Source organism: Vipera ursinii (genome assembly GCF_947247035.1).
Source record: "Vipera ursinii genome assembly, chromosome: 6".
Taxonomy (NCBI): domain Eukaryota; kingdom Metazoa; phylum Chordata; class Lepidosauria; order Squamata; family Viperidae; genus Vipera; species Vipera ursinii.
In genome coordinates, this window is record NC_139515.1 from 35,363,710 (window position 1) to 35,378,767 (window position 15,058).

General features: G+C 37.6%; 1 protein-coding gene across 3 annotated transcripts in view; it reads left to right on the top strand.

The window, feature by feature from the left end:
* PPHLN1 (periphilin 1) overlaps positions 1 to 15,058 on the top strand; it is a 115,398-nt gene that overhangs the window by 71,637 nt on the left and 28,703 nt on the right. For all 3 annotated transcript variants that reach the window (XM_083365222.1, XM_083365223.1, XM_083365224.1), the window contains one exon: positions 3,980 to 4,120. In XM_083365222.1, coding sequence (XP_083221348.1) covers positions 3,980 to 4,120 — 141 coding nt within the window. The remainder of the gene's footprint in view (positions 1 to 3,979; positions 4,121 to 15,058) is intronic.

The following is a 15,058-nucleotide window of genomic DNA, read 5'->3' on the forward strand; positions in this document are numbered from 1 at the left end:
GAGTGGAAATTTCTCTTATTATTACTCTAATAATCTGCCAGTTTCCCCACTGATTTTTCTGCAGAAGTCCAACAGGGAAGGTTGCAAGGGGTGATCATGGGATACTGCAACCGTTTGTAAGTATGAACAAGTTGCCAAGCTCCCAGTTTTCGATTACATGACAGGGCACATGGTAAAATGTTGGATTCTTGGCAACTCACTCGTGCTTACAACTACAGGAGCAATTCAATCTCATATATAATGCAAAAGACAACTGTGGGAAAAGTTGGGTCCAAAATGGAGACAGCAAAAAGAGTCTAAAAAGAAGATAGCAAAGACAATAAGGCACTTCTGTTTTGGTAGCTGGGTGTAAAAGGTGAAAGATTAGTGCAGGGAACTGGGAGAGAAGGCCGCTGAGCAAGCCGTACAATCCTGGGGCTGCTTACTGCCCCATAAGACAAGGTACAGGTTGGCCAAAAGTCAGATGTGAGGGAAGATCAGCAGATGGGAGAATTGGAAGCAGTCCTTTACCTTACCGAGGCTTGGATTTGAGTAGATACTCAGTTAATGACCCATGATCTTGGTTAATGGTTGCAACAGTGAGCACCATGATTGCCATCGTAAGTTGGTGCAGGCCCATGACATCTTGTTTTATGACCATACTGACTTATGACTGAGATTCCAATCCCAAGGTGGAACAGTGTCTTTGATGCTGAATGTACTTTCTTCTGTTTTATCCCCACTGTAATACAGGTGCTAGCTTTTCAGATCTGATAATGCTTTTTATCCTTACATATCAAAAATGATCTTTTTTTTCTTAAACAATCTTGCTTAATTATCTGAGTAAAATGTTTCTTTGGTGTAAGATTATGCCTTTTGGCATTTATTTAAAATTTAATCCTCAGAAAGTTTGAAAGAAATTCACAGCTAGTTCAAGATCTAGCTTGCCACCAAAATGCAAAGCTCTTCTCAAAAAAGGAAAAAAAATGTGCCTGAAGAATTAGGCAGTCAGGATTGTACAGCTTTTGTTGAAAAGATTTGGAAATAGGGATTTAATGTTCTTTTCAAATTTCTCAGTCTTCTTCCACAGTAACTATATTACTAAAACTATGCATTCCTCAATATAATTTGATTTCACTTAATTTGTATTCGTTGCTTTTGTTGTTAGTTGCGAAGTCGTATCCGACCGATCACAACCCCATGGACAACGTTCCTCCAGGCCTTCCTGTCCTCTACCATCTTCTGGAGTCCATTTTGGCTCATGCCTACTGCTTCAGTGACTCCATCCAGCCACCTCATTCTCTGTCATCACTTTCTTCTCTTGCCCTCAACCTTTCCCAGCATTAGGCTCTTCTCCAGTGAGTCCTTTCTTCTCATTAGGTGGCCAGAGTGTTTGATTTTCAACTTCAGGATCTGGCCTTCTAAAGAGCAGTCAGGGTTTATCTCCTCTAGGACTGACCGGTTTGATCGCCTTGCAGTCCAAGGGACTCGCAGAAGACCTCTCCAGCACCATAGTTCAAAGGCTTCAATTCTTTGGCGCTCAGCCTTTCTTATGGTCCAACTTTCACAGCCATACATTGCAATTGGGAAGACCATAGCCTGACTATATGCACTTTTGTTGGCAGGGTGATGTCTCTGCTTTTTAGTGTGCTGTCTGGATTTGCCATAGCTTTCCTCTCCAGGAGCAAGCATCTTTTAATTTCTTGGCTGCAGTTCCCGTGTGCGTTGATCTTGGAGCCCAGGAAAATAAAATCTGACACTACCTCCATTTCTTCCCCATCTATTTGCCAGCAATTGAGAGGGCCAGATGCCATGATCTTGATTGTCTTAAGGTTTAGTTTCAATCCAACTTTTGCACTCTCCTTCTTCACCTGCATCAAGAGGCTCTTCAGTTCCTCTTCACTTTCTGCCATTAGAGTAATATCATCTGCATATCTTAGGTTGTTGATATTTCTCCCAGCAATCTTAATTCCAACTTTTGATTCATCTAGCCTTGCCTTTCTCATGATGTGCTCTGCATATACGTTAAACAGGCAGGGTGACAGTATACAGCCTTGCCGGACGCCTTTCCCAATTTTGAACCAATCAGTGGTTCTGTGTCCAGTTCTCACTGTTGCTTCTTGGCCCGCATATAGATTTCTCAAGAGACAAATAAGATGGTGTGGTACTCCCATCTCTTTAAGAACTTGCCACAGTTTGTTGTGATTCATACAATCAAATGCTTTAGCATAGTCAACAAAGCCGAAGTAGATTTTTTTCTGGAACTCCCTAGCTTCATGATCCAGCGTATGTTGGCAATTTGATCTCTAGTTCTTCTGCTTCTTCGAAATCCTGCCTGTACTTCTGGTAGTTCTCGATCCACATACTGCTGGAGTCTAGCTTGTAGGATTTTAAGCGTAACTTTACTAGCATGTGAAATAAGTGCAATGGTGCAATAGTTTGAACATTCTTTGGCACTGCCTTTCTTTGGAATTGGAATGTAAACTGATCTTTTCCAATCCTGTGGCCACTTTTGAGCTTTCCAAATTTGCTGGCAAATTGAGTGTAGCACTTTTACTGCATCATCTTTTAAGATTTTGATTAGCTCAGCTGGAATACTGTCACCTCCACTAGCTTTGTTGTTCAGCTTTCTAAGGCCCACTTCACTTCACATTCTAGGATGTCTGGCTCGAGGTCAGTGACCACCTCATCGTGCTTATCAGGGACGTTAAGATCGTTCTTGTATAGTTCTGTGTAATTTTGCCACCTCTTCTTAATCTCTTCTGCCTCTGTTAGGTCGCTGCCATTTTGGTCCTTTATCATGCCCATTTTTGCATGAAACGTTCCCTTCATCTCTCCAATTTTCTTGAAGAGATCTCTAGTCCTCCCTATTCTATTGTTTTCTTCTATTTCTTTGCACTGTTCATTTTAGAAGGCATTCTTACCTCTTCTAGCTATTCTCTGGAATTCTGCATTCAATTGGGCGTATCTTTCTTTTTCTCCCTTGCCTTTCGCTTCCCTCCTTTTCTCAGCTATTTGCAAAGCTTCCTCAGACAGCCATTTTGCTTTCTTGCATTTCTTTTTCTTTGGGATGGTTTTAGTTGGTACTTCTTGTACAATGTTGCGAACCTCCGTCCATAGTTCTTCAGGCACTCTGTCTATCAGATCTAATTCCTTAAATCAATTTGTCACCTCTACTGTATATTCATCAGGGATATGATTTAGTTCATACCTGAGTGGCCTAGTGCTTTTCCCTACTTTCTTTAGTTTAAGCCTAAATTTTGCAACGAGAAGCTCATGGTCTGAGCCACAGTCAGCTCCTGGTCTAGTTTTTACTGACTGTATAGCGCTTCTCCATCTTTGGCTTCAGAGCACATAGTCAGTCTGATTTCTTTGTTGACCGTCTGGTGATGTCCATGTCCATTGCTTTATGCATATTTAAAATCTGAAAGATAATATCTTAAAATTTATTTATTTATATCCTGTCTTTATTGTTTTTATAAATAACTCATGACAGCGAACATAGCTAATACTTTTTCCTCCTGTTTTCTCCACAGAGCAGCCCTGTGAGATGAGTTGTATAATATATAAAGATATATAAGATAAGAGGGTGAATGAATTAATGTACGTTTATTGTCAAAGTACAACATGTATACATTGAGGTTGGTATAAGATCACTCAGTTGGCTTTCATGGCTAAGATGGGGTTAGAACTCCTGATGTTCCAGTTTCTAGACTGGTGTTTAATCACTAGGCCAAGCTTTCCATCTGGTTGCTATCACAGCACATCAGATCTGAAATATCTACTGTGTACCCAATGATTTGTAATATATTTTGATATCTGGTTTAATGTAAGTATACATACATATTTCATAAGTATAATAAATTTGATTGTTTTCCTAATGTGAACTGTGAAGATTGTTTGAAATACAAGAATGCAGATAACTGGTGGCAATTATTTAATTTAATAATATTTCATATAATGGGTTTTAGCCACATGAAATTATTCTTCATTTTTAAAGGCCACATCCTCAGACCCATTATATATAGAACACCATGAAAAAGCAGGTGCCAGTATAACTGACAGCAATGAATTATTTGAAGACAACCATCATGTTACTCGCTCAAAGGCAATTGCTGCAAAGACAAAGGAAATTGAACAAGTAAGCCACACTTTTTTTGCCTTTATGAATATTTGTGAGGGTTTTTTTTCTCTAAATTAACTTTGCTTTGCAATTATACTAAAGGTTTTAACTGATTTACACAACATAGTTTAAGTTGAAATAAATAGCAAATTTATTACAATGATTTAAATTTCTAAAATAAATCTGGCACTTTTAGTACAAAAAAGGATTTAATTGCTTTTGCTGTTTTTTGTTGTCACTCATTGGATTGACAATATAAAGGAATGCTTAGTGAGGTTACCTTGTTTCACTATCTAAATTAGACTTCAATTTTGGAAGTATAAGGTTGTATTTTCACTATAATTTGCAACTTTGTCATGACTATATTTTGGAATGGTATTCAATAATGATTATCTTATGGATAGAGTAATGACTATCTCTGGTATTACTGTTTATGAACATCTATTAACTTTTGTGGGGCAATGGAGTAAATGCTGATAGCAAAATACATTTCTTCACAACTCTAAATTTTTAACTCACCTTCCATATTTAAATCATCTTACACTGTTTTTAATTTTGGTATTTGTTACTGGGAAAGTAGAGTAAATTTCCTGAGGAATAGGATTACGCTTTTAACAGCACAGAATGCTAACAGGAGTTTAAAAATAAGCTGAGACTGGAGGCAGGTGCTCTTGCTAGCAATAGCAGTAGTGCTTAAATTTATATACTGCTTCATAGTACTTTACAGCCCTCTAAGTGGTTTACAGAGTCGGCATATTATCCCCAATAATCTGGGTCCTCATTTTACCGACCTTGGAAGGATGGAAGGTTGAGTCAACTTTGAGCTGGTGAGACTCGAACTGCTGGCATCCAACAATCAGCAGAAGTAGCTGCAGTACTGCATTCTAACCACTGTGCCACCTCAGCTTTATAGATGCTAGTCATCTATAAAATGAAGCAGTGTAGGTCTAGTATGTTTAATCCCTTTTATGAAACTGTAGCAACAACTGCTTGGACCCACATCTATTTTAGGCTGTATTAAAAATGATTATTTTGAACCTTTCCCAATATGCTGCTTTTTATATGTATTGAGACTACATCTTGCAGAATGGCCAGTATATCTAAAGAGCAGCATATTAAGAAAAGCAGCTTAGAAAAGAAAGTAACATATTGAAGGAATAGGGAAAAACGTTTTAGAGAAAAATAGTAAGGAGAAAGAAAAATAAAATATACTTAATATTTAAACAAGTGCTTTGATATCATTTTGTTACTTTATAAAATACAGTTCCATAAGTACAATTAGAATAATTAAATGCCAAGATTACATTTTAGAGAGAGTATACAATATATCTATTCATGGATGCTTCTTATTATTGTAGAGGAAACATAGTGATTCATTGCCTTGCTGAACTAGAGCAGTCACTAATCAACTCTTTGCTTTCTTCCTTTTTATATTCTTATGAACTTTTATTTTCCTGTTTGGATAAACCATAGCATTGGGTAAAGCATAGCATTCTATTATGTGATAATTTCTAATTCTGATTTAGAGACTGGGTGTGAATCATGGCTAGCCAGTTAAATTAAGCTAAAAAGCTTGTATAATGGTTAGCAGCAAGGAACTGTAAGAAGGGATATACCATAATAATCCTTCCAAGTAGGATCAAGCTATCTGTAATGATATCTTGCATCCCATACACATAAATTCTTAGCAAAATAACAAACTGCTTTTAGCTATTCAAAAAAAAAACTCCTTGAAAAGTTTCATACATATTCAGTTCATATTTAAATATTTTGTGCTGTTTCTACAATGTGCTGTTTTTATAGTGTGTTGAATACACCTGTCAGTTTTGCCACCTGTTTCTCTATGTAAATACCTTTGAAATTGTGTAAAATTAAGAAATATAGGTTAAACTAACCATTACAAATTTTCAATAACTACTCTTTCATATTTTATTCCTTTTTTTCTTAGTCTGATAGTTGAACTGCTTTACCACATAGTCTTTTTTTCTGAGAAGAAAATTCAGTTTGTAGATTTTTATTAGAATTTTGGAATGAATCTTAAAACATACATTTCTGTCTCCAGTAAAAATGGGATATATTTCCAAGACTATACAGTGAAATCCACCATCTCATTTACATGTGTCTAAATTAAAATTCCTTCCTGTGTGACCTATAAACAGAAAACCAGAATTAGCAATGCGTTTCTAGCTAGCAAATAATACTAAGCAAACAGTTTTTAAGATAAACCTGCACCCTTCCTTTTTTTGCGGAGAACAATTTTACTATGGAAGGGGTTTAGAAAACAGCATTCAGATAGCGTGTTACTTTTATTGTAATAATTGAAGGGTGAGGTCCTTTCTATAGTGAAAAGTGAATTATTCTTTGTTGTATTTTTAAATGTTTATTTTTGTCTTTTTATATTTTACAATCAGTTAAAGACGTTAAAAGAGTCATGTCTAACTATGATTTATGCCATCATAAATTTTTTGGCTTATATTTGGAGGACCAGATACTTTAAATGTTGTGGAAGTCAAGTGACCAATTTCTTGAGGTAGTCATGCTTAGTTGAATATATTGCTAGAGTTTTACTATAATATAGAAGGGTTGCATATAATTTCATTTCAGTGAGATAGTTGTGGAAAAGCAGTACTTGATTCCAGCACAACTACAATAGTTTCTTTGTTAGTCTCAGTTATACACAATTGAACAACACAATACAGGTAGTCCTCAACTTACGACTACAATTTACCCCTGGCACCAAGTCAGGCTTCCAACTTACAGTCACGTCATCTTATCCCAGCACTTGGAGGAAAACCAGTTCTTCAGTGCAATTCAGAAGGTTAGGAGGGTAGAGGCCTGCCAAATTACAGAGGGAAGAGTGTTCTGCAAGGCAGAGATGGCCATGGAAAAGGCAAGCTGCTTAACTCCCATAAAATGGCAAGGAAGGGATTCAGAGCATGTTCACCTTATATGATCTGGTAGGATGGGTAGATGTCCTTAGGAAAGGCAATTCTGGAAATAACCTGGCCCTGTGACATAGAGGACTTTATGTGATGACCAGCATCTTGTATCCCAAAAGAAACTGGAAGCCAGTGCACCTCATTTCATAGAGGTGCTAATATGAGTAATCCCATCACTATACATGCCACCGTATTATGGATCAGAATCCTATGCATGCTTACTTGGCACGTTGATCAATGAGGTTAACTGCTATATGTTTGGGATTAGTAAATAGAAGAATTTTTCAATCCCTTGTTGGAATTGCGCAGCTGGTGTCCAAAATAGAGTCAGAGACGCTGACAAGAACTTGTGGTTTTATATAAACAAATATATTTACAGTAAATAAGACAGGCAAACGGGAGCATTGTCAGATAAATCAACCCAGCAGGAACATCAGTAGGTAAATCAAAGTGAGTACATACAGCACTCAGAGGAAAAAAGGCAGGAAATAAGGAAACTCCCCCTGTTCACACACAGCAACCAATTACAGCTCAGATTACCTCATACAGTGGCCAGCGCTCTTTAACCAATTAGTTATTAGTGTGTTCTTACTCATCGTCCAACCCTTCACTGCTCCAGCTATCAAATTATAAATATCTTAACACCCCTCCAATTTATAGCTGGACAGCATTTAAACTAAATTGTTTCACAAGATCCTTGTGTTTCTGTATACCCAATGGCATGGTCATGAGGTCAGCCAAATTATCTTCCAATAGACAATAAATTAGGTCTATTACATTTTCTTTCACTGCTTCTCTGACAGTACAATATTTTATGTCAACATATTTGCTTCTGATTTTTTACACACTCACCTGTTGCCATCTGTATATGTGCTGTATAGCTCCTTCCATTTCAATATCCAAATCCTTCTACAATTGTATATTTTCTTCTTGTAACTTAGAACAGGGGTATCAAACTGCCGGCCCGTGGGCCAACTGCATCATTCCAAAACTGTGCCCACCTCATTGCCAGCAATGGAAAAAAAAAGTCTTCATACGTCGCGACACGTCACATGACATTGCCAGTTTGACACCCCTGACATACACTCCTTCTTATAGTTTCTTTATTTCTACTCCTAAATAGTTCTTTATTTCTCCTAGACTCTTTATATTTCTTTTGTTCTACCATAGACAAACCTCCTGGCAATTTCAAGGCCCACAAAAAATGCCACATACCTTCATCTCATGAACTGTGAATCTCTCTGGAGGAACACCTTTGTTTACTCTTTTAGATCTCATTGGAATAAACCTTTCCTTTTTTATTGGTGTCTCGCTTTCTAAACATTTCTCTGAGCTATTCTTAGACCCTGAACTAATCCCGGATTTGTGTTCAACATGCCTGTGTGAATGATCATCCACTGGAGAACTCTAACAGGTATTAACTTCAGTATTGGCATGTTCATTTTCCCAATTCTCATGTTCTGAAAAATTTGCAGAACGTGAAATAATTATATTTTTGTTTCTATCTATAAACCTATATGCCTTTGATCCAGATTTTTTAAGTGTAAAATCTTTTAGTAATTTTTTTATTAAAGTATAAAATACAAAGAAAAAAGCGTGCAAAAGTAAAAGAAGAGGGAGGAGGTAAAAAGGGAGATACTGTAAAGGAGAAAAGAAAAAGGCACTGATTTCTGACTTTAGCACAGTAGAAGATAACCACAACTTTGCTTTTACACAATAGATGTACAAGCCATTTCTATAACAATAAGCCTACCTAGTTTACAAAAATAGAATCAAAGTTTCATTTTTTTTCTCATTGCAAGCACAAAATTCAGAAGCAATTTCAAAATAGAGACAAGATTAAGTATATTCTCTTCTTTGGGCAAAGGAATCAATTTAACCATCTGCTTTCAGTTGCACTGGGAGTGTTGTACTCACATCATTCTCGTAGGAAAAACAGATGTCAGATTTGTATTCTGAAGTTACAGTTAGGTTATTTTCATTGTCCAGTATTTGTAAAGTTGACGCAGTAGGTTGATAAATTTCAATATCCTCTGTATAATTAATATAGTTTGATTGATTTATGAAATTAAAGATCTTTTGTAATGACTGGTCGAGGGTCTCTTTGATAATAACAAGGAACTCAGGATTAATCATCCTCATAGCTCCCTCTAGTGGTCAAAGACTATTGTTTATTTATTTATTTGTTTTCCTTTCCTGGCTAATCAGAGACCATAAAAATTGAAAAATTTCAAACACCCACATCAAAACAATACATAGCCAATAATCGTTTAAAAGATAGTAAATTAAAAGCACAACTTTTGCCCTCATATTTCAGGAAGAAAAATACTCCATGCTTCCTTCTTTTGGCTGCCTTCAGCAACCCTCTTGTCATTTAGCAACAAAGGCGTATAGCTTCAAAGAGGAATATTCAGTTGTAGTTAAAGAGAGCCTCTTTTAGCTCATAAAGATAATAGTCTCGGTGACTTCCGGTGGCGGCGCGGCGCCGAAGACAGCCTTCCCGGGCTGCCCGCAGCTCAGCTGTTTGTTTTTTCGCCCGAAACAGCGCCGATCAGCTGTTCGGGCGAAATTGAAGCCCCCTCCTCGGGAGAAGAGGAGGGGGTGAGGCCCCAGGTAGGGGTAGAGTTCTCCGGGGCCGCCTGAGCTTGGAGCTTGGGCGGCTGAAGGATTGAACTCCCCCGAAGCCTGGGTTGCTCCCAGCTGGCCGGCGTCTCTGCTCCGAACTTCTTGGAGCAGAGCCAGGCGTCTGCGAACCATCCCTGCCTGAAGAAAGGACTATGATTTAAAGGAGCAGGCAGAGCGGTACAAGAGGCAAAGGTGAAGAGGATTATTTTACTATACTCTCTAGCTTGTTGGACTTTTTAAACTTTAAGTGAAAGTGCGTCATAATTGAGGACTAAAAGATGGCGGCGAAACCTCCCCCTAAAACTCTTCGGAGCGGTGGATCCTCGCCGGTGCAACAATCATCACTACAGGCGTTGCACCCTCCTGAAGCGCTGACATCGAAGGACTTACGAGATGCTCTGGATAAACTTTTGGAATCAATCAATCAATCAGTGGGTGATAAATTTGCACAGATGGAGGAGAAATTGGAGAAACTGGAGGAGAGAATGGAAGAGAGGATGGAACAGAAGTTCAGCGTGATGAAGGCAGACATTTTGTCTTCAGTGCATAAAGTGGCGGAATGTGTGGAAGAATTAGATGAAAAAATGGATGATCTGGCTCAAAGGAATGCTATATTAGAAGTAAAAGCACGGGAGAATGAAAATGCAAGAGACAAAGTGGAAAGGGAGTTAAGCCTAGCCCAATATTACCAGATGCAGTTTGCTGTCAGAATCAGAGGTTTAAAAGAGAATATTAAAGAAGATTTAAAGCAGCTGATTTCTGAGGCTCTCGAAGTGGTATTAAACCAGCCAGCATCTGAAATAAGAGCAGCTATGGATAAAGTGTTTCGGGTGAATTCATGGATTGCCAGACAGAGAAAGTTGCCTAGAGATGTGGTGGTTTATTTTGCAAAAAGAGAGATTAGAGATCAAGTTATACAAGCTGCCTATGATGCTAAAGTGGTGATTGCTGAACAAGAAGTCTTGGTTTTAAAAGAAATTCCTCCAAGGATTTTAAGGGGAAGGAAGGACTATACATTTCTCGTGCATGAGCTTAAGCAAAGAGATATAAGGTTCAGATGGGAGATTCCAGATGGGCTGATGGTGATGCATGAAGGTAAAAGGTATCGGCTGATTACTGTGAAGCAAGCGCGTGATTTCTACAATAATGTCTTAAAAGCAACCCCATTAACACTTCTGGAAGCTGGAAAGGGATCTGGAGAAGGAGAACATCAAGAGGATGAAATAGAGGAAAGTGGTGCTGGAGGAGATCAAGCTACAACTTCTTTGGATGATCCTAGAGAGCAAAGAGTAACGCGTGCTGCTTTAAAACGATCAAAGAAAATAAAAGAACAAGATCAGCAAAAGTCTTCAGATTCTTCACAACGTACATATAGTCAAGCTGTGGGAGGAGCACGGCCTAAAGAAGTTAGTCCTATCAAAGCTGTGGTCCAAGAGCTTTTGGAGGATATGCATGGCAACTAAATTTCTAACCTGGAATGTTAATGGACTAAATTCACCGCAGAAGAGGAAGAAAGTTTTTCAATATTTAAAACAATTTAAGATAGATGTTATATGTTTGCAAGAAACGCATATTAGAGTTTTGGATCAAAAGCATTTATTGAACTCGAGACTGGGTACGCAATTTGTTGCCTCTGCAGAGAATAAGAAAAATGGAGTGGTTGTTTATGTTAAAAGTGCCTTAACAGCAGACTTAATTGAAGCAGATAAGCATGGAAGATATGTTATGATTGAGCTGTTGTTAGAAGGTAAAAAGACGCTTCTAGTTGGATTATATGCACCTAACCAACAACAAGCTGATTTTTTTAGCTTACTCCACACAAAGCTTACCCAGTTGGATTATAAATCTTTTATTTTTATGGGAGACTGGAATGGTGTTTTGGATGTACAGTTGGACAAGGCTGGAGCTTTTAAGCGCATTCCAAGTCATGCTAGACTGCCTAAATCTTTTTTTGAAATGAAGGATGACCTGGAATTGCGAGATATTTGGCGTGAGAGACACTTGCAGGAGAAGGATTATACTTTTTATTCTGACAGACACCAATCTTTTTCGAGGATTGATTTTATTTTGTTGACCAATGATTTTTTTTTGAGAACTAAAAAGGTGAAGATTTGTGCAAGAATTATTTCTGACCACAGTCCAGTTTGGTTGGAGATTGATAAGGAGAAAAGAGACAGGCGCTCGTGGCGCGTAAATGAGAATTTGTTTAGAAATCAGAGAAATGTGGAAGAATGCAAACAGCGGATGAAGGATTTTTTTGAGATTAATATGAATAAGGGTACCTCTATGGACATGGTTTGGGATGCTAGCAAGGCCTATATGAGAGGGGTGTTGATATATATGAATAATAGACATAGACGTGCAGTGGAAACTAGAAGGAAAGAACTGGAGAATGAAATAAAGGAAAAAGAAAAGGCTTTGATTTTGAATCCAGAGGATGTGAAGATCAAGGAGGCTATTAGACTGCTAAGAGGACAATTTGATAAATTAATGGCAGATCAAGTGGCAACCAATCTGCGGTTTGCTAGGCACAATACTTTTTGCAACGCTAATAAACCAGGCAGATGGTTAGCTTATAGACTGAGGAAAAAACAAAGGGCCTCTAATATAGATAAGATTGAGTATAAAGGAAGGGTTGTGTTTCAACAGAATCTTATTAAGGATGCTTTTGTGGATTTTTATTCGAAATTATATACTAAAGAGGAAATTAATGTAAAAGATATTGATATATACTTGGAGAATGCTAGCATCCCGGTTCTTACGCAAGTACAAAAAGAGGGGATTAATCAACTGATTACAGAAGAAGAAATTCTTACAGCAATTAAGGAACTGAAGGTGGATAAAGCGCCAGGCACGCATGGCTTGACTGCGGCCTATTATAAAAATTTACAATTTGAGATGATAAAGCCGTTAAAGGAACTGTTTCAGACAATTCAGAGGGGGGGAAAGGTGCCACCGTCTTGGAGAACAGCTTTTATCTCTTTGATTCCGAAGGAAGACCAGGATGCTACTCAAGTTAAAAATTACAGACCGATATCGCTTTTAAATACAGATTATAAGATATTTGCTAAGGTTTTGGCTAATAGACTGATGAGGGTTCTGCAACAGGTGATTCATGGGGATCAAACGGGGTTTATTAGTGGTAGGCAAATGAAAAATAATGTGAGACATATAGTTGATGTGTTAGAGTTTTTGGAAAGGCACAACCAGATCTCTGCAGCGCTAATCTTTTTAGATGCTGAAAAGGCCTTTGATCAATTGAATTGGCAATTTTTGTTGAAAGTTTTAGATAAAATGGATTTTGGGGAAAATTTTCTACAGCCGATTAGGGCATTATATCAAAAACAAACTGCCCGAATCATAGTTAACATTAGCCTGACAGCAGCATGTAATATTGAGAAGGGCACAAGGCAAGGGTGTCCGTTATCGCCCTTGTTATTTGTGTTAACATTAGAGATACTATTGGTTAAGATTCGGAACTCGGAAAAAATTAAGGGGATACAAGTTGGAGATCAGGACTATAGATTGAGAGCATTTGCAGATGATCTGGTTGTTACAGTGACCCAGCCAGAGAACTCTGTTGTGGACCTGATGGAGATAATAACACAATATGGGAAGGTTTCTGGATTTAAAGTAAATACACAGAAAACTAAAATTTTGGCTAGAAATATGACAGTTTCACAGAAGGCTCTCTTAGAAGGATTAACTGGATTTGAGATTGTTAAAAGGGTTAAATATCTGGGGGTGATTTTGTCGCCCTCTAATACAAAGCTATATAAAAATAATTATGAAAAACTATGGGGGAAAATTCAAAAAGAATTGGAGAGTTGGCAAAAATTGCAATTGTCTTTGTTGGGACGGATTGCAGCAGTGAAAATGAATGTCCTGCCCAAATTTTTATTTTTATTTCAAATGATACCGATTCTTAAGAAAGATTCTAACTTGGAGGAATGGCAGCGTGGTATCAATAAATTTGTGTGGGCAGGGAAAAAGCCACGAGTTAAACTTAAGATTATGCAGGATACTCGTGAGAGAGGTGGCCTTAAATTGCCTAATTTTAAATTATATTATGAAGCTGCTGCATTAGTAGGAATAAGCGATTGGATTAATTTGACGCAATTGAGGTTATTAAATCTTGAGGGCCATGATTTGTTGTTTGGCTGGCATGCATATTTGTTGTATGATAAGAAGGTAGATACTGTGTTTAGGATGCATATTTTAAGACAGGCATTGCTGAGAGTTTGGAAGAAGTATAGACATAAGCTAAGCAGCAAGATACCATTATGGGCAATTCCAAAACACGCAATAGAAAATATACATGCTGGTTTCAAACATGATGTGACTACGTACAAGGAAATTTTAAGCCTGGAAAGGAATGTTTGGTGTTTGAAATCATATAGCCTCTTGCAAGAAGAGAAGGTTGTTCAAACTTGGTTTCAATATATTCAATTACGGGCCAGGTGGAAAGAAGACCAGAAAAATGGATTTACAATGACTGATGAAAATTTGATAAAGCAGATTAGAAATCAGGGACCAGCACATATTAAACGGATATATCTTGCATTGATAGAGATTGACTCGGAAACAGAGCTTGTTAAGGATTGTATGATAAAATGGGCCCAAAACATCCAGGAAGTTATTACAATGGACACGTGGGAAAAGATTTGGGTGAGGAACGTAAAATTTACTCAAGCTCAAAATCTAAGAGAGAACTTTTACAAAATGTTTTATAGATGGCATCTAGATCCTAAAAAGCTTGCAAGTATGTATCCGAATTATCAGCCTAAATGTTGGAGGTGTGGTGATGAAGATGCAACATATTTTCACATATGGTGGACATGTAAGAAGGTTAAGGCTTTTTGGATAAAAGTCTGGTGGAATATGCAGAAGATTTTTAAACAGAGGATAAAGTTTTGTCCGCAACTTTTTTTGTTGGGAATAATTGCAGGCGCTACAGTTGTGGACACCAAGCTGATGTTGAACTTAATTACGGCGGCAAGACTTTTGATAGGCCAATATTGGAAGAAAGAGGAACTGCCGACCATAGAAGAGTGGACTTTAAAGGTTTCCGACCTGGCAGAGATGGCGAAGATTTCGGCCTATTTGAAAGATCATTTGCAAGAACGTTATATTATGGAATGGAGAAAATGGATTGAGTTTATCCAGAACAAGTATAGGGTTAAGAAGTTTTATGTAGCATTCGAATAAGTCTTCTTTCGTTTTTTTTTCTTTTTTTATTCTAGTTTTTTATATATATTTAATATTGTTAAGGTGTGTCTTATCCTATATAAGCTAGAGAGTGATGGATTTTGGAATTTATAGTTGTTAGTATATGGTTGTTTATGATTGCCTTTTTATATATATATACCTTGTATTTAGCTCTGGGAAGTTG